The following is an 18,448-nucleotide window of genomic DNA, read 5'->3' as shown; positions in this document are numbered from 1 at the left end:
TCTCCACTTCCACGTTTCTACTTTTGAGCAGATCCACGGGCTGCGACATGAGAACCTCAATCCTCTGATTGGATGCCTTAACGAACCCACGAGACCTTGTCTAGTATCGGAGTACTGCTCGAGGGGCTCTCTGGAGGACGTACTCGTCCAGGATGAGATTAAACTCGACTGGTCCTTCAGATTATCCTTACTTACCGATCTTGTACGGGTAAGTACAATCTGGAACATGATACGTTAAATATAAGTATCGCCAAGAAGATTCCGAGAAACCAGAAAGATTAGAAGAGATAGAAAAATTTTGTGGGATGCATTTATATGTGTATTGTTTTTTTGCCATTTTATTATTAATTAATATAATAAGAATAATATAAAAATTAAAATAGAACATTGAATGTTTAACATGTGTACAATTGGAAAAATATTAAAATTATTATATAAAATGATCAAAGATTTAAAATTTTTATTTCGATGATAAATCTGTTAATAATTTCAAATTTCGAACTCGATATTGATTCAGTATATACTTCGAAACTATGATAATTTTGGATGGCTTGTTTGCTTCAGGGTATGAAATATCTTCATAGCACTCCAATACGCGTCCACGGCTATCTCACGTCGCGAAATTGTGTGATCGATGCGAGATGGGTCTTAAAAGTTACCGATTACGGTCTGCCTGCATTTTATGAAGCTCAGAATATAGTACCGCCAGTGAAAACAGCTCGAGGTATGCTTGTTCTGCTTCAACTTCTGTTTTAATTCATTATACCTTCTTTAGCGTACATTTAATGTGATGTAGTGATTTTTCGTAACATGGAAATTTTTAATTAAAACTTGGATAAACAAGAAAGACTGTAATATTTCTTACAATTCCTTAAGAATATCATATTACTATAAATTTATCTTTAGATTTTCTTTTTGAATTGAATGAAGAGTATATTTTGCACTCATCAAGGTGCTATTATTTAAGTGTTAGCGCGTTGTTTAGAATTTTGAGATACTATTTAAGATACTTAAGTTATAAAGTTTCACTAATTAAAAGTTAAACTGCATGCTTTACTAATTGAAGATATTCAGCCGAGAGTCAGGGTTTCGTATTACTTTAGAAGATAGGATTATAGCAGGAGAGTGAAAATAGAATTAGAATAAAATTAACATAAGCGGGTCGCTATTAATTTTGTTAATGATCATCGGCTTACTGTTGGATAGATCTATTATGGACTGCGCCGGAATTGCTTAGGCATCCGAATTTACAGAAAAAGGGAACTCAGCCTGGAGATGTTTACAGTTTCGGAATTATCATGCAAGAAGTCGTTGTTCGCGGAGAACCATTTTGTATGCTCGCCCTATCTCCAGAAGGTAATGTGTGTGCAATTTGTAAATAGATGGTCACAGCACCACACGTATAGTTATTTAAAATAAAAGCTAATTCTAGAAAAGGAAACTGAAAAGTCCAGAAAACATAAAATTCATTTACATTCCTTTACCTCTAAAACTTAGAGATTACGTTAGATATGTCTTTATCTCACTCTTAAAGATTGAAAATTGGTCCACTCTTTTTCTAAAACTGGCTTAATCTTCATTCTAGAATGAGATTTCACTCCAAAGAATTTAGAGAATAAATTTAATTTAATTCTATACATGTAATTAAAAAATATAAAAACAAAATTTTGTTCTTTGTGTTGTGAGCATTTACTGTGCTTAAAGATTAACAAATTTTTGATGATACATGAAGATCCATTTTTTCTATTATTCCAGAAATAATAAACTTGAAATAATAAAATAGATCGAAAAATATGCTTATATCTTTCCATCAATTATTTTTAATCGTAATAAATTATTGATTTTGAAAGGTCAGAATTAATGTAAATTATACTTAATATGATAATTACTCCGCAAACGTCTCATATTACATTTATGCAAACTATATTTATCGAAAAAATAGAGTTGTGATAAATGAATGAGAAATGAGTTAAGAATAAGCTAATTCTTGGCACGTATCGTTTTCCGATAAAATGATTAACGGCAAACACATAATTAGAACTCAGATTTTATAATTTATTATAAATTAAATCTGTACTTGCTAATTTATCGATATTGATTATTCAAAAATTATTTCACAAACTCCTCGAAATTTTGCAACCGTGCAGTCGATTATCAGTGATTTGAAATTCTATAGTCATTTGAAGTTTTACAGTCATTACGTTTGAGGATTGAAATGTTAGGCATTTCATCTGTCTCGCAGATATAATCGAGAAAGTAATGAAACCACCACCCCTGATAAGACCATCGGTCAGCAAAGGCGCTGCGCCACCAGAAGCCATAAACATTATGCGACAGTGCTGGGCGGAAACCGCTGAAATGAGGCCCGATTTTGATGACGTACATGATCTCTTCAAGAAGCTAAATCATGGGAGGTAAAATCGGTTTCCAACCATATTTCCTCGAGGCACTGTGCCTTGTACCTTTAGAACGGAAGATTGGATATAATTTTGGCTAAAAGTCAAGAACTGCGATGTCAAAATCCATTTCTTGCAGATCTGATCACGATTCAATAATACTGAATTTTAATTTCAATTATAAAGATTTGATTTTTAATAATATTAGTTACAAATTTATACTTGCGTCAATAAACTAACTAATAAGTAACTAAATAATTTATTTATTATATTTATAAAAAAGATATATGTATTTAGAAAAAGAATTTTTATCAATTTCAAAGAAATATCTATTTTTTAATTGTTGATGTCATGTAACTTAATAAAATAAGTATGTTTTGACAGTAATTGAAAAGATGTTGCTATTAGACATCGCGTTTTATTTTCAGAAAGGTAAACTTCGTGGACACGATGTTTCAAATGCTCGAGAAGTACTCGAATAATCTGGAAGAACTTATTCGTGAGCGTACGGAACAACTTGACATGGAGAAAAAAAAGACTGAGCAATTATTGAATAGAATGTTACCTAGGTAAACAACGGAAATATTTAAAATTTTATTATTTCATGAAAATAATGTTGTCAGAATTGGCTGGATACACTTATTATTGATATCAAATTTTAATAATTAATTTCTCAATTGCTTAAGAATTAGAACTGAAAATTGATATTTTTAAAAAATTGATGATTCGTTCAAAAATTTTTTTAAATTGACAAATTGATTTAATTTTAATATTTTTGGGAAAATTAGCGTATTTGGCTCGATATTTCTAGTTCGGTCGCCGAAAAACTGAAGCTCGGCATGCCCGTTGACCCTGAAGAATTTCGCGAAGTCACCATTTATTTCTCGGACATCGTCGGCTTCACGACGATATCTGCGCGTTCGACGCCTTTTCAAGTGGTTGATCTTCTCAATGATTTGTATACTTGCTTCGACGACACGATTAATGCGTATACGGTTTACAAGGTAATCGTAATGAAAGAACTGTAGCCATATTGTTTTTCGACAAGTTTATAAATAATTTTTTAATATAAAGATAAAATAACTTAATTATATATGCAAGAGAATACGTTGCACAATGTAAAATAATAAAATATTAAGCATAATTTTATTAAGAAAAAATATGTTTTAAATATGTTTTAAAAATGTACTTGGATGTTGCTTTTCCAAAATTTCAAATTTTTTTGAAGTTAAAAAATTTGTTTTGTCAGAAGATTGTTGGATTCCGATATTACAGAATGCATATTCGATTAGGTGGAAACTATTGGGGATGCCTACATGGTTGTAGGCGGTTGCCCAGTAAGAATACCCGATCATGCAACTCAAATAGCAACTATGGCGCTCGATCTGTTACATCAGAGTGGAAAGTTCAAGTTAAAACACCTTCCGGACACTCCGCTTAGGTTACGCATTGGTCTTCATACGGGTTAGATAATTAAATAATTTCTATTAGATAATTAAATATTTTCTTAATTTAATAATCATTTCGTAATTGTTTCATAATTGTTAAAAGTAGAATAAATCAGAAGATAGAATTTCTATTTTAGATACTTTTATTTTATTTCCATCTCTTCTTTGGCTGTTAAAAAGCTAATACAATTCATTATAATCACAATTAAGGTCTTATTGTTTTAATTGACTAATTAATATTTAATCAATTAACTCTTAATTAAATTTAATTTTGACAATTTTGCGATGGAAACAAGTTTTGTTATATAAATGATCGATTGATTTTTCTTGCTTGTAGATTTATGTCGTCTCTAAACATTACGCTGATCAAATCAGTGCTGAAATAGCAAATCTGAATGATATCCATTTTTTTATCAGCATTTCTTTTATCGCGAAAACGTTTTTATGTTTTCTCGGTTGAAATATTAAAGAAAGAAATTTACTTTTCCTCCTCGTTAGGTCCGTGCTGTGCCGGCGTAGTAGGTTTAACAATGCCGCGTTATTGCTTGTTCGGTGACACCGTGAATACCGCCTCGAGGATGGAATCGACTGGGGCGCCTTGGCGTATCCATCTGAGCCAGGCAACAAGGGATCGATTGACGCAGGTTGGTGGATACCACATCGAATACCGCGGGCCCACCGATGTCAAGGGTAAAGGCAAGATGCCGACCTACTGGCTTCTCGGCAAGCAGGGTTTCGACAAGGAGCTCCCCAAGCCGCCACCTCTTAGGTAAGCCATTCCATCGGAGAAACATTTTCCGAATTCCCACCCTACCAGCATGTCCTATCCCACTACACGTCTCAAGTTCTTACAAGCCTGAGTCATCTAAAAGTACTCAGGACGTGATTTTAACGTTTTACGTGCATCCGGCAAGCCTTATTAAGTTCAGTTTATTGTCAAGTCTTTTCTCTTTGTGAGTGTTATCTCTTTCTTTTTATCACACTCGGAATGTAATGTGACAAGGGTAGTTCCAAATAAGTTCCCGGATACTTTTAGCTTATAAAGTTTTAGCGTATCGCGCTAGCTATTGTAAAAAAAAGGGTCGAATTTAATCAACAAAGTTAGCGCGTATTCCTTTGATTAAGTGTCAGAGAACACCGAGAAACGCGCTCGAGAGTTTTTAATTATGTAACAATGAGTTGCGCGTGGTAGGCGGCTCATACTTCGTGTGCGTTAAGATCCTCCCAACAACCGCGCGACTTTTACCTCATATTTTACTACTTATAATTGTTTGACGTACTCGCGAAAGTGATATAACAACAAAGTTTTCTCTCCCGTATATTACTATTCTTTTATAACACCCGGAGGCAAGAAGTGACCTACTCGGTAATGTGCGTATAAGCATATAAGGTAGAAAAGCCTGATATTCTGAAAATTAACGTTTATATTATGCAGAGTGTTTCCGATCTAATGTGTAACCTTTCAACCACGAATCTAAGAAAAATAACTCACAAAATTCGAGGAAATTTTGTGTTACGCACAATATAAAGAAAATTAAATAATTTATTCCTATTGTATAGTTTATATAAGTGATAAAAAAAAAAGAAGTTTTATCTGTAATTAATTTCGAATGGACGCGGAAATTTAATTGTTCTCCGGGAAAAAATGTTTTGCATATAATTACATAAAGTTATATAAAATTATATATAATCTTATATATAATCTTATATAATTGTATATAAATTGACATATTTTATATATAAATTGTATCTAATTATATAAGATTATATAGAATTTTATATATTACAATTATGTGTAAAGTAATGTAATGTTTTTTCCCAGGTCGATTTAAAAATTAAATATAACTGAAATGCATATTTATGTAGCAAAATACTATTTAAAATGCATCATAAATTAAATTAATTAAATTTCGTTATTAGTTATTTAATAATGCTTAATAATAATTTCAATGCGTTAACAAATTTGATTAAAAAAAGTTCAGTTTATTTTCATTACCTCTCTTTGCGTATTTTCCATACTATTTTATTTGCATCATTTCATTTCCAGATATTTAATGCTTTTATCCGTTGTTATTCTGCTGCCACACTTAGGGAGAACCTACATGGGTGAGTAGACTTTCACATAAATTTCAACATCCAGATCCATCATATTATTGCTTCACATTAGATAAATTTTTTTTTATGATAGACACTAATGTAACGAAAGTTTTGATATTAATTTCAATATCATCTACCTAATATCTTCCACTATAATCATTTATTAAATTTTTTGTCACCTTAAAAAATTCGAAATTTTTATAAAACAATTCAACAGAAACTTTTATGAGTCAGTTAACAAGCAACGTAAACTAAAATGAGAATGTAAAAACACAGCGCATGAATAAACATACACCAGAGACCATCACCATCAAAACGACATTTACGTCAAAATGTCAATTACTGTAAAAGTTGCTTCCCTTTTACTAGAAGTTTAATCTTTCGTCACCTAAAGTTAAGTCTGTCCTCCCCGTGATGTAATCATATCGTTCCTCGGATGTAGGTATAATCACTTTTATAACTTTCCCATTTCTGTCAGCTCTCCACGAGCGATACCGGCATTAAAACGGCGCTACGTTCATGAATAAACACTCATACGAAACATCTGGGTCCAGCGTCAAAATGCCGTTTGCATCGAAATATCAATTTACGCGAAAAATTCTCAACATCCTACATTCCAGCATATGAACCGTTCGGCGGAAAATAGCAATATACAGAAGTAACATAAACTTTCGATGTATACCAATTTTCATGCACTAGCACTTCGGGATGACATGAAATTTGAGTTCTTTTCTCTTATACAGAACCATAAAAACTATGATAAAAGTTACACTTTAAATTTTCACAAACATATCTTCTACCTTTTTTCTTCGTTTTTCAAAATATAAGAAATGGCTTAATCAGTCATGGCTAATCCGTCCAGCGGTTCATACATTTCCCTCTGAATTTCCTGACTTTTCTGAAGGCTCGACGAAAATCTCATGCTGGACAGCCACCAGAACGGAATTGGTACCTTGGCGTGCCCTCAGCTACCGGTAATCCCATCACAGGACGAGACACACGAAGAACCGATGAGCCCTGATGAGGTCAAACCCGACCGCCAGGAATCCGTCAGCAGCGGAGTCACTACTAGCAGTAGTCGAGCCGCGTCTTTCGAGGAGGCCAGCACTAGGAAGGTCGCCGTATCCGTACACAACGAACGCACGTTGCTGCCGAGTTATTCCTTGAAGTCTACCAACGACTTCATCGAAGTGTTACAGGGTAAACAGGATACAGTGACGAGGACGAGCGAGGTAATTCACAGCGGCATGACCAAGAGCACGTCCAGTGACAATCAGGCTTCCCTCGGGGTGTCACCTTCAGTGTCTGGTGCTGATCCGCCAGCGGCACTCCTCGGTGCCTCTACCAGCTCACTTACGTCGATTGCCAGCTCGGCGGCGTATCGACAGCCACTGGCGGCGAGACATCGCCGCTTCACTCCCGGATGCATCGATGAGAACGATCTCAGTACACCGTACAATCATTACAGATGTCTATCGCCCAACGAGTATCACAGTACGTATTAAGAAATTTAAGAATCCTTCATCAATTCCTTATTTCTCGAAGTCTAAAAATTAATTATCTCTTCGAAATTAAACTAAATGATTGATTAATAAATATTATCTTTTAAATTTGAGAATTTTTGATTGTAAGGTGAAAATCTCAAAACGTATAAAGGAAAGATATTTCAAGATATCTCACCTCAATTTTGGTGATTGAATTATTTATATTGTATATAAATGAGATTTTATAAATGTGTATATACAGGATGTTCAGTGTAACGATCCGCACGATTTCTCAAATACTTCCGACAGTTAAAAAAAAAGTTAAAAGGTGAATATTCATCTGTTTTATACAGGCTGCGATAAAAGAATAAAACGAATTTTTTCCATAATATTGTAGGGGTCTTTAAGACAAATCACTACCGAAATGTCATTTTTATTGATTTTATTGATACTTAAATATCAAATTTGTAACATTATCTGTAACAATAGTACTTACAACCTTTGACTAAAATATAGAACATATATATTGTACATACATGCATACATGTACTTATTTAATAAAATGTGCAATAAAATCAATAAAATATCAATAAAAGTGACATTTTGATAGTGATTTGAATTCGTCTTGAAGACTCCTACAATATTATAAAAAAAAATTAGGTGCTACTTGAAAAATTTGACTTTGATTTTTTTATGGAAAAAACAAATTTTTTTTTATTTTTTTATCGCATATGTTGTAGTCTATATAAAACAGATGAATACTCATCCTTCTTTTTTTTAACTGTCGGAAGTGTTTGAAAAATCGTGCGGACCGTTACGCTGAACACCCTCTGTGTGTGTGTGTGTGTGTGTGTGTGTGTGTGTAAAGTTTTCCTGCATTTAGATTATTACGTTTTATTGGAAAAATATTGAATTATTCAAATATTTCTAATAACACAAAAGTATATGGGACGTGCAATTGACGTTATTGATCTTGCGTTTCTAACAGATAACATTACTTTTTCTGATTTCAGCGAAGGGCTCCGGATGCCGAATGCTCAAGAGGCAATTCAGCTTGGACCGTCCGGATGAACCGGTGTCCATAATCCCGGAGCAGCTCCCACCTAGGTCAACTCCTCGTCTCTACAAGCAAAATAGCGCGGGCGCGGCCAACGACTTGGAGAGAATCGAGGAAGTGCCACCAGCCACTCCTAAGCCCCTCCTTCAAAATTACCGTCACGCTGCTTCCGTATCCCTTTCCGTCGAGTCCCTATCATTACGTTAAAATCCCTGTTGAGAAAAGTTTTACGAGCAGAAAATCGAACATGATACGACGTTCATCGCGATACGAGCGTAACACATTTGGAGCAGCGAACGATTCATTTGGAGACAAAAGAATCGCTTTTACGATATAATTGATAAAAAGCCGTATAAACGAAAGATTGAAATACGTTTTTATAATCGTAGATCTCTACTTTTAGAGAAAAACAAGAGATCTCGGTTAAACTGAGATTAGAAGTTAGTCAATGTTGACGATACACAACTTTTGACGATCACAGAGATAGAAATGTTGGCTCGGAAACTTGATCGCAATAATTTGTCTTTGAAGATCGGTATCTTTCTGCGCGAATGTGTAAAAGAATGCGATTACTATGACTTGTTGCTGCTCCGTATTTTTATCTATATGTACATTGTATTGATGTCTGATAATATACCCGCAGGCAGGGGATCGAACGAACGCAATTCGTGATAAAGATTTAATGATTTAAGCGTGTGTTGTTTACAAATAATCGTTGGTGCAAAGAAAAGCTAGGACTTATGATCAATCTGCTCTTTTCTCCAACGTGTCTGTACATACTTATCAATCTTACATGCTTCAACGATAATGATAACATGTTTCATCGATAACTTCCGCTCAATGACGCTGTCATGCATCTACGATCCTTGACGCTGAATTATTAGCAGCCCAGATTGCACAGATATTTAACGGATCCTCTTAGACATCTATCTTAAACTTTTATCGAACGTTTAAATGATACATACAAGTATTCAGAATTCTGAATATTTTGGATATCCAAGAGGTTCCATTAAATTTTTATGTCTAAATTTGAACTAGATATAACTTGATTCCTTATTAGAACGTCGAAATCTTAAACAAGTAATGTACTTCTCGTGATTTCAGGTTTTTCACATTACTGCGTAAGAGTAATCTTTTTTACCTTGCAAAAATTAAAAATTGTCCTCCCTTCCACAGTCGTCAACGAGCGTATACTCTCGCTAGAAGTACCCCTAAAAGTCGGGGAGACACTATTAGCGCTATTTGTGTCATTCTATCCTTGTTGTACGTCTAATAAACAACAAAGATAGAATGACAGAACTAGCGCTAATAGCGTTTCCCCGAACGCACCATAAAACGTCTCCTTCAAGCGAAAATTTAAAGTCGATTTTACTGAGTGGAATTTTAATGTTAGAAAATTATTCCACGTATCTTGTGGAAGACATAAGAAAGTTCCAATTTAAATAAACTTAAACTGGATCTTAGGCTAATAAAGGCAAGACAGATAGCAAAATAATACAAAAGGAAAAATATTAATTAATTAGTCGTTTATAATTTTTTGCTAAATATATCTTGATATAAAAATTATTCTTTAAGAAAGGACCTTCTTCAAAAACATTGAATATATTGCTCTCGTACACACACATATACATTATATATAAAGTCTTTATGTAATAATTATATTTCGATCGAAACTTACGATGGGCTATGATGTCAATCGAGAAAGAAAGTTACATAGGAAAGTTACGTAGGAAGTAATTAACTATCATCTCTCAATTATAGCAACAGAGAAGTACTTCGTCGATCAGCAGGTACGTAAATATAAATGTAATTAATATTGTTGTTATTTCCGGCCTAATAATTTCATGATAAAGTCTTCGATGTAGGTTTTCACGGTCTTCGGTGTGGATTTTATAATAACTAATGGATTAACGAGAAGCATTATTCTCTTAAAGCGTGAGTGTTTGCAAAAAATGAATAATTCAATCATGAATAAATAAAAACTTTATCTATATTTGAATAAAAATTTTACATGCAAGCAGATAAGCATAATTATATTTTCACAATGAAACTCATATTTTTTTCTAATGTCTTATTTTATAAATCCAACATTTAAAAAGTTAAAATATTTTCGGATTTTTTAAATTATAAATTCTTTAAATAAATAGGATAAATTTTTTTCAAAAATTGATTAAGTACTATTTCTTTCTAGCAACTTTTTAACATTTATTATTAATTAGTTTAGTGATCAATTTTTAGATCAAATTCTAAATTAAATTTAAGTTAGCTTAAAATTTAATAAAAAGATATAGTTTATATTTGTAATTTAAAACTTACCATTTAAATAAGTTATGATTTGTATTAATGACATTAGTGTTTTGGGATAATCTATACATCTACACATCATTGTAAAATCACAACTTAGATAATTATAATATATTTCAATCTCTTGTGTTAAGGATTGTCTGGAGCCAATGCAATTACAAGAATTATGACAGAATGAAGTTATTCAACTAACTTTCTTGATTCATTGCTTTAGAAAATCTTGCGGTCGACGAACGAAAATCAATCTTGTGGCGAGTCACGAGTGACATAGAAACAAGATCGGTGACGAGAAGAACTTTCTTATACGTTCTCGCACCAAGTGAAATTACTATGCGGCACAGGTTCTCACTTTATGATCATAAACGTTAGTCATGTCAAGCACATGGATGACGGAATGCGACGTAAACATCTGGAGATCTTCCAGTGATCATAATATACGATACTTCGCTCGGCTTCTCGAACGACGTGCTGTGGTTAAGGGATGTACTTTATTGTCGAAATGGGAACTGTTCGATAAAGCTTCAAATTGTTTATTGATTTCTACACCCCTATTTGAATGTAACTTCTAAATTGTTTTGACCATATAGCGTCGTGCAAACAATTCGATCACAAAGTTCTTATAAAGGCGTAACATTGTTCTTTGTTTTTAATTTTCTAACTTGTGTCAAACAAACATTTGCATGAAACAAACATTTTTTATAATTATGTAAATATTAGAAAAAACTTATTCTTATTTCAACAAAAGCGTGATCTATCTTTTTCCAAGCAGAACAAGTTGTTATGATATCAAAATGATGTCAAAGTGACTCCAAAATGATTATTAAAATTTATTTTTCAATCATTTCCGATTCATTTTAATGTCATTTTGACATCATCGTGATTTGTTGTTCTGCTTGGGTTTAATACAAAAGACATTTATGTATTGAATTAAAATGTGCCAATAATACTTAAACTTTTTAACATTTGACAATACGTAATAAAGAGAAGAAAAAAATCATAATAAAGATATTATAATGAAATATCCAAAATGTATACCTACTTTTTAAATCTTCCTCAATGTATTATATAGTTGTTTTGTCACGGTCGATTTAACGTCATTTAAAGAATATAAATTGCGGTAATAAATTAAACAAAAATAGATTAACAAAATTAGGAAGCTTGACGACGATGAATACGATTTTCAGACACGAATGGCCGATAACAGAAAGGCACCCTTTTATCGCGAACGACAATCTCCATTGCGCTAATCTTTCGCTTTGGTATCATTTCTAACAATCACGCCAGAATCGGATTATTCCGCTGACTAGAGTTTCTCTAAAGCAGAAATGTAAAGCAAATTCATGTTTTACATGTACTCGAATTCTCTCATATATCTGCGTATAGACAGAATAACCGAAAAATGAATGTGACTAGCTACTTCAAAAACTAAAATCTCATATTTAAATATCGGAAAATATCCGGATAATACTGCTTATCCAGATAATAATACTCAAATATTTACAACTCTACCGTGAACATCATGTCGTCCATTAATTTTCGTCCGTATCTTAAAGCAGCTATCCTAATGTCGATGTCCATTTGCAAATCCGACATATTTACAGAATGTGTCTGATAATTATTTAAATAATTGTGTAAAAATGTAATTAGTACTTCACATCCACGCTCATCTTTACATACGTTTTCTAGTGTCAAGGTGTTCATATTTTTAGCTCGTCTGTTTTGTTAGGTTTAGCTTTGCTTCTAGTGATAATTGATTTCACTTTTCGACAAATAAAATTTGACTGCGCGAACATCGTGGTAATATCTTCCTAAATTCTTTAAACGATTTACAAGAGTATCACGATTCTGTATCTGCTTGCCTATCTCGAGATTTAACCTAATGTTATATCAGCGCCTCTTTACATGGCAGTTCCAATAATTCTATATCCATACCAATACAAATACGAAATACGTATACGATGTTGTTTACAACTTTTGACTGTATTCTCCATGTACAATAATAAATGTGCGAAAAAGGAGCGAAACAGACACATTGTGTACTCCTTACGAATATTATCGAAGCGAAATGATAAACCAGTTAGAATTTTATGAATCATTTTCCCGAATCAAAAGAGGATTCGTTGGACGATAAAGGATTCTACTTTCATCCGCGGTTTACGAGTCTCGAATCAAATACTCGTCGAGCCTGATTAGCTTCTCGACGAGTTTTCTTATTCATTCGGGATAGAATACTATCCGATCTTTTCTAAATCAGCTTCGACGCAGTCGGTGCTAATCTGGACGACAATCGTTAAAGGATATAATCGCATTTTTTAACGTCACCGTAACAATAATTATCCGATCACTTTCGATGGCTGTCCGTAGTTTGCGCGAGAGAAAGAACTTTTGACAGTTTCGCATAATGCTCTTACGAATAAAAAGATTGGGTTCATAAATATTCCATAGCTCGGAAACGTGCGCAAACCATGATTCGCGTACTCAACAGATATACGTACCTCGATGTAATTCGTGTAGGCACTTAGCCCACTAATGTTAAAAATATAAATATAAGTAGTTTGTACTTTGAAGCGATTCTCTTTCCATGCGACAGGCATCCTCGAATTCCATACAAACAGATTGTATACTTTTTTAAAATACTCGATTAATTCTTCGCCAATTTTTATTCCCTTTGCACTTCCACTCGATATTTAATATTTCCACCCAGAAATATTTTAACTTTTAACATTTTCTTCCAACTTATTTCCACTTTAAGAAGTTTATGATGTGCAATTTATAATAGTCAGAATACAAAACATAATAAGAAAATTAAATATAATATATTAATAATGGATGAATAAAAGGTTAAACGATCAATAAAAATTCTAATTAATTTTATTAAAATTTTTTATTATCAAAAAGCAGGTACTCTTACTATTTACTGTATCTTTTTCAGGAATTTTAACCCAATATATCGTTTAATTTTATTTATTCATATCATTATTATAAAAAAGATTAAAAATAATAAAATTGTTAAAATCAAATTAAATGAAATTGGGAAGTGCAAAGGGTTAATACTTTACATTTTTCAAAATGTCTGTCGGTTAATTTAAATCATAATGATCATTTGTTATCATTTGTGGCGTAGCAAATATGCACTTAATGCCCACTCACTAATAGTTACTACTAATAGTTACCACTAGATAATTAAATGACAACAAGTAACATTAGAACGCTCAATTTGTCTCTACACATTTTTTACAAATTAATTATAATTTATTAACAGCAAGCAAGATACTGAATTAATCTGTTCAATAAGACTAATAGAATCCTTTTCTAAATGATAAATGACATTAGAAAAATCTATAAACTGCAATCACATCACAAGTGGCTCAAATCGTCGGAGAACAAATTGTGCATTCTCATATTCTAATATTAATACGCACACTTAACAATATGGTTTATGTTTCTCTGTTGAGTACTTAAAATTGCAAAATATTCGCTACGCTACTGGCCATTGTTTTCACATCTGTATCTGACTGTGTGAATAGAAGAGAACTTAATTATGCACGTATGAATGTTACATGTTAAAAGATGTTATCGAAAGAATATCTAAATACATAGCGTAGCGATCGATGGAGATGGTTGGATATTTGTATATTTCAGATGCATCATGCGATTATATACTCGTTATTAATACTTCAATGTTACTCGGTAACATCTTCGGCAATAAAGATAATCATACGGCCGTAAAACTGTCTGTTATATCTCTTGCGTGTATATAGAGACCTTTTCCTTTAATAATTTATTATCGAACGATCATAGCCTTGTGCATTTTTTTAATTTACGAAACACAATTTAAAATGAAATTCTCATAAAATAAAGTAAAAATTAACGATAAAATTATATAATTAAATATTAATTATAATATGTATACATTGCGAAAAATGTTCTGATTACATCAATAAAAACATTCGACAAAAATTACATCTTAGTGAGATCGAACAGAATTCTTAGTATCATAATCAGAAATTCTTTTTATCGTTATCAAAATACTATTCTGGGATTATTTATTAGTTTAACAAAATATTTATTTGTGATTAAAGCGTTAGTAGTTAAATCACATTTTAAAATATAAAAATATTGTACCAGAAGAAAATTTTGAATTAAAAATAATGTTTTTTGCTGAATTTTTATCGTGTTTTTTTTTTGCAGAAATAGGAGGAGTACAAATTTTAATAATAACACTTGTAATACAATATTTACAGGCTGTAATTTATTTAATCTGTAACATCGGTAACAAAAATAACAATCTCTCTGATTACACTAGATACTCTTATTGTTATTCTTATATACTTAAACTTAGGTAACCTGACTGAGACTCAACATGATGCACCCGTAATTATTTTCCTAGAATTTCCTAGAATTTCCTAGAATTTCGAGGTATAACAAGGAGATCAGACTGGTACGCAGTTATACGCTGTAATTCAAATTGCATTCCAGATTTACCAGGAACTGTAAAGAAAAATTAAAGAAATGTTAAAGACTGTCTAAGAATAATCAAGAAATAATAATAGACTATCCAATAATTATCGTAATATTTAAATAATTTATTTAAACTGTTTTTAATATTTATTATGTTGTTTTTAATATTTGTTGAGTAAGTAGAAATAACTTTAGTGTTGAATTTTTCTAAATGTTAATATATATTGTATCTTTAAATAAAAATTTTATTTTCATTGTCACAAAGTATAAACTAAACTGTAATACAATAGAGATCATATTTTATATCGCACAATTATTAGAAAGGACAGAAGAGATTAACGACTGGTTTCTCTTACCCATAGGATGGGTCTGGTTGCGACCAGACTGGAGCAGCATACTCAGCATGCGGTTTATAAATAGGTTTTGGGACAATTCTCTCTATGTAAATGGGTTTCTCAACGAATTCCACGTACTTCTCTGGTGGCGAAAGGTAAACGTGATGCACTTCCGGTGCAGTATAGTAACCAGCCTTGTAACTGTGAAAATGAAATAAGAAATATTAAAAAGGCATTTATTGCATTACGCAGAAAAATAAAGTACATTAATTTGATATCGTGTTAACATTTTACATTTTATACGTCGGTACATCAAGAATTTTAGCATTAAAAAGAAAATAATAGGACTCTATTTCTCTTATGATCAAAATAATACAAATAGTAACTCTATATATTATTGAAATATATTGTATTATATATAATTCTAAAATATGTTATTGTAATATATATCTTGTTTTTTTTTGCAAAATTAATCTTTATTAATAATCAAGAACAATAAAATAAAAATAAAACAAAATGAGAAAGAATATAAATTATAAATTTGTTACCCCTTTGCGATTCCAAGACCGAAACCAAGAAGACCAGCGCCGAGCAGCTTCTTTTTCAAGAATAACGTTCTCTTTTCCCTGGTGTGTATCGCGCCACCATCGACCTGATCTTCGATAGCGACATTTCCGAGGTCCAGAGATTGTTGATTCTGTTGGACAATCTCTTCCGCTGTTGCTCTCAATACGAGGAAACAACAAACAGTGGCAATGATGGTAACAATAGTGTGATACATCTCTGTTAAAAAACAAATATTTTGTATCGATATCGTATTTACCATCAATTTCTCCAAATGATGTAACAACATTCGCAAAATACTAACAACTAACACTAATTTATAACAATAAACAAAATTTTTATTCTTAAATGATTAACACAATCGTACGTGCACGTATTCCAAGTGGCATATAACAAAAATTTAATTTTAATTTTACTTTACATTAATTTTAGTTTTAAAAGTAGACGGCATTTTAAATTAAATAATTTAATTTGAGATAAGTTCTAATCCGATTATAAATGAATTACACGCGTCTCTTCGGATGTAACACTGAGGTACGTTTATAACGATAATTTTATTAAAACATAAACTCGTTTCATTTGTATGAGCGCGTTACGTGTTATCTCTTGTTATCGAAATTAGAATTGCGATCGACAAGGAAGCGATAAGGAAAGCATGCAAAAAATTTCGCATACTTTCCCCAAGATCCTGTTTAGTTACTGGGGAACCGGTTTCGCTTACCTTGCGTCTTAGTACAACAATGCACAGTAAAGATCACGATGACGATACACCGTAAGGACAAGTCCGAATACTGTGACTGATCGAGGAATCGTTCGATTTTATACCGACTCGCCTACCTCGCTACTGTTTGCGGCCATTATAAGCGCAATTCTGAAGCTACCTCCCCTTCCATAGCATCCTGAATAGGCGGCTTAACATCGGCTTTAGGACGATTAACCGTATTGTGACACCCGGGAAGTATTATTCCATACATCACTATAGCGACAGCTCAATCCTATGCCATGTTGAGTGGAAGTTCCGTGGGAACTTTATAAATCTCTTTAGTTTGCTTTGCTTAAATAAGGAAAGAGATTGATCTGGCGTAATTAATTTGCTCCAAAATGATATCTCCACAATTAAAGCGTTATTTTAATCCTTTTCCATACTTTCATATTTTCTGACTTCATATTTTATCCAAAAAGAACAAATTTTTCATTGGGAAATAAAAAACGAGTTACGATATCTTTTGCTAGATATACGAAGTACACGGACTTCAATCAACTGTGTATGCTAAAAGATTAATTATATTATATAAATATATCTAAAATCATTACTTTTACATTGTAATATAAGAATTTTCTGGTTCCTGTCACGTTTCCATAATGCAACGACGCTTCTTTCCTAAAACACCATATTTGGCGCTCGCAATAGTTTACAATTGCAATTTCTCCAGAAAAACCTGTTCGAGGTTTTCTTCCGCTTTCGAGCTTAGGAAAAGTATCATGAAAGAATAATCTATTAGCGATCTAGATCTCTGGACTAGATGAGACTTTATATAGATAGAACTTGGCAGAGCCGCATAGAGAGACGAATTCGAGGAAGTGAAAGAAAGTGGAGAGGTAATAGGAACATGATGCGGACGTCTTCGATTTATCAACCCTATGACGTGACAAGCAGATAGTATACACTATTGTCGGCTGCAACAAGTAGAGCGATGAAGGAAAGAATTGAAAGACACAGAGAGAGAGAGAGAGAGAGAGAGAGAGAAAGGCGCGAAAGAGGAGACAAGGAGAAAGCGAGAGACTGCGCAACGAATTTTCCATTCTTCCTTTGTGGCGTGTACATCCCACGTGGTCCGTCTTTCAATGATACACGTGCTTCTGCCGCACGCAATCGCGCCTTGTTACGTGGCGATCTGATACAAATGCGTAATCATTGACACGCACGCGGCCACACACGCGCGTATAAGTACGCGAAATGCGATCGACGATGAACGAATGACAATGAACCCAATCCTTGCCCGTCGCCGATTATAATCTGACATTACGAACAATCCAAGCAGTGATCATTGATATACAGCTGGCGTATTTACGAGTAGATATTACAGCACTATAAGGATATCTTGTTGTCAGTAAAATTGACGTGAATATTCTTCTCGTAACAATGAAAACTTAATAAGGAAAAAGAGTTTGCGGAAGAAATATAGAAATAATGAGACCTCTCTTCTAGATTTTCACAATTAATTGTAATAATTAATTAATAAAATAATTACATGTACGTTTTAATAAATCAATTTTTACCTAATAGTTAATTGATTAATAT

General features: G+C 32.7%; 2 protein-coding genes across 6 annotated transcripts in view; one reads left to right on the top strand and one right to left on the bottom strand.

The window, feature by feature from the left end:
• Nucleotides 1–14,517, top strand: part of LOC105151608 (retinal guanylyl cyclase 2) — a 52,363-nt gene extending 37,846 nt beyond the window's left edge. For 2 of the 5 annotated variants that reach the window (XM_087416730.1, XM_011065420.2), the window contains 11 exons: nt 32–208; nt 565–724; nt 1,207–1,356; nt 2,243–2,414; nt 2,825–2,965; nt 3,208–3,400; nt 3,689–3,860; nt 4,343–4,613; nt 5,936–5,950; nt 6,846–7,435; nt 8,439–14,517. In XM_087416730.1, coding sequence (XP_087272856.1) covers nt 32–208; nt 565–724; nt 1,207–1,356; nt 2,243–2,414; nt 2,825–2,965; nt 3,208–3,400; nt 3,689–3,860; nt 4,343–4,613; nt 5,936–5,950; nt 6,846–7,435; nt 8,439–8,689 — 2,292 coding nt within the window. In that variant the 3' untranslated portion in view covers nt 8,690–14,517. Of the gene's footprint in view, nt 1–31; nt 209–564; nt 725–1,206; nt 1,357–2,242; nt 2,415–2,824; nt 2,966–3,207; nt 3,401–3,688; nt 3,861–4,342; nt 4,614–5,891; nt 5,951–6,845; nt 7,436–8,438 lie in introns of those variants that run through there. The other 3 variants (XM_011065421.2, XM_087416732.1, XM_087416731.1) reach the window with 3 other exon arrangements.
• A 499-nt stretch (nt 14,518–15,016) lies between these two features.
• LOC105151607 (uncharacterized) lies at nt 15,017–18,448 on the bottom strand. The gene is made up of 5 exons (XM_011065419.2): nt 17,461–18,448; nt 16,868–17,200; nt 16,131–16,365; nt 15,604–15,783; nt 15,017–15,277 (listed from the first exon to the last, which is right to left on the bottom strand). Exons 3-5 carry the CDS (start codon nt 16,361–16,363, stop codon nt 15,268–15,270), a joined length of 423 nt encoding a protein of 140 aa, XP_011063721.1. The 5' UTR covers nt 16,364–16,365; nt 16,868–17,200; nt 17,461–18,448; the 3' UTR covers nt 15,017–15,267.

The sequence above is a fragment of the Acromyrmex echinatior genome, chromosome 2 (genome assembly GCF_024713525.1).
Source record: "Acromyrmex echinatior isolate Ae372 chromosome 2, ASM2471352v2, whole genome shotgun sequence".
Classification (NCBI taxonomy): Eukaryota; Metazoa; Arthropoda; class Insecta; order Hymenoptera; family Formicidae; genus Acromyrmex; species Acromyrmex echinatior.
The sequence above is the reverse complement of the archived record's forward strand: the minus strand, read 5'-3'. Positions and strand labels throughout refer to the sequence as shown.

Bases quoted from the DNA above. Each gene is read 5' to 3' on its own strand.
- LOC105151607 (XM_011065419.2), bottom strand. From the start codon at position 16,363: ATGTATCACACTATTGTTACCATCATTGCCACTGTTTGTTGTTTCCTC. The intron at 15,784-16,130 runs GTAACAAATTTA...TCATTTTCACAG, and splicing joins GGTCTTGGAATCGCAAAGGG to TTACAAGGCTGGTTACTATA.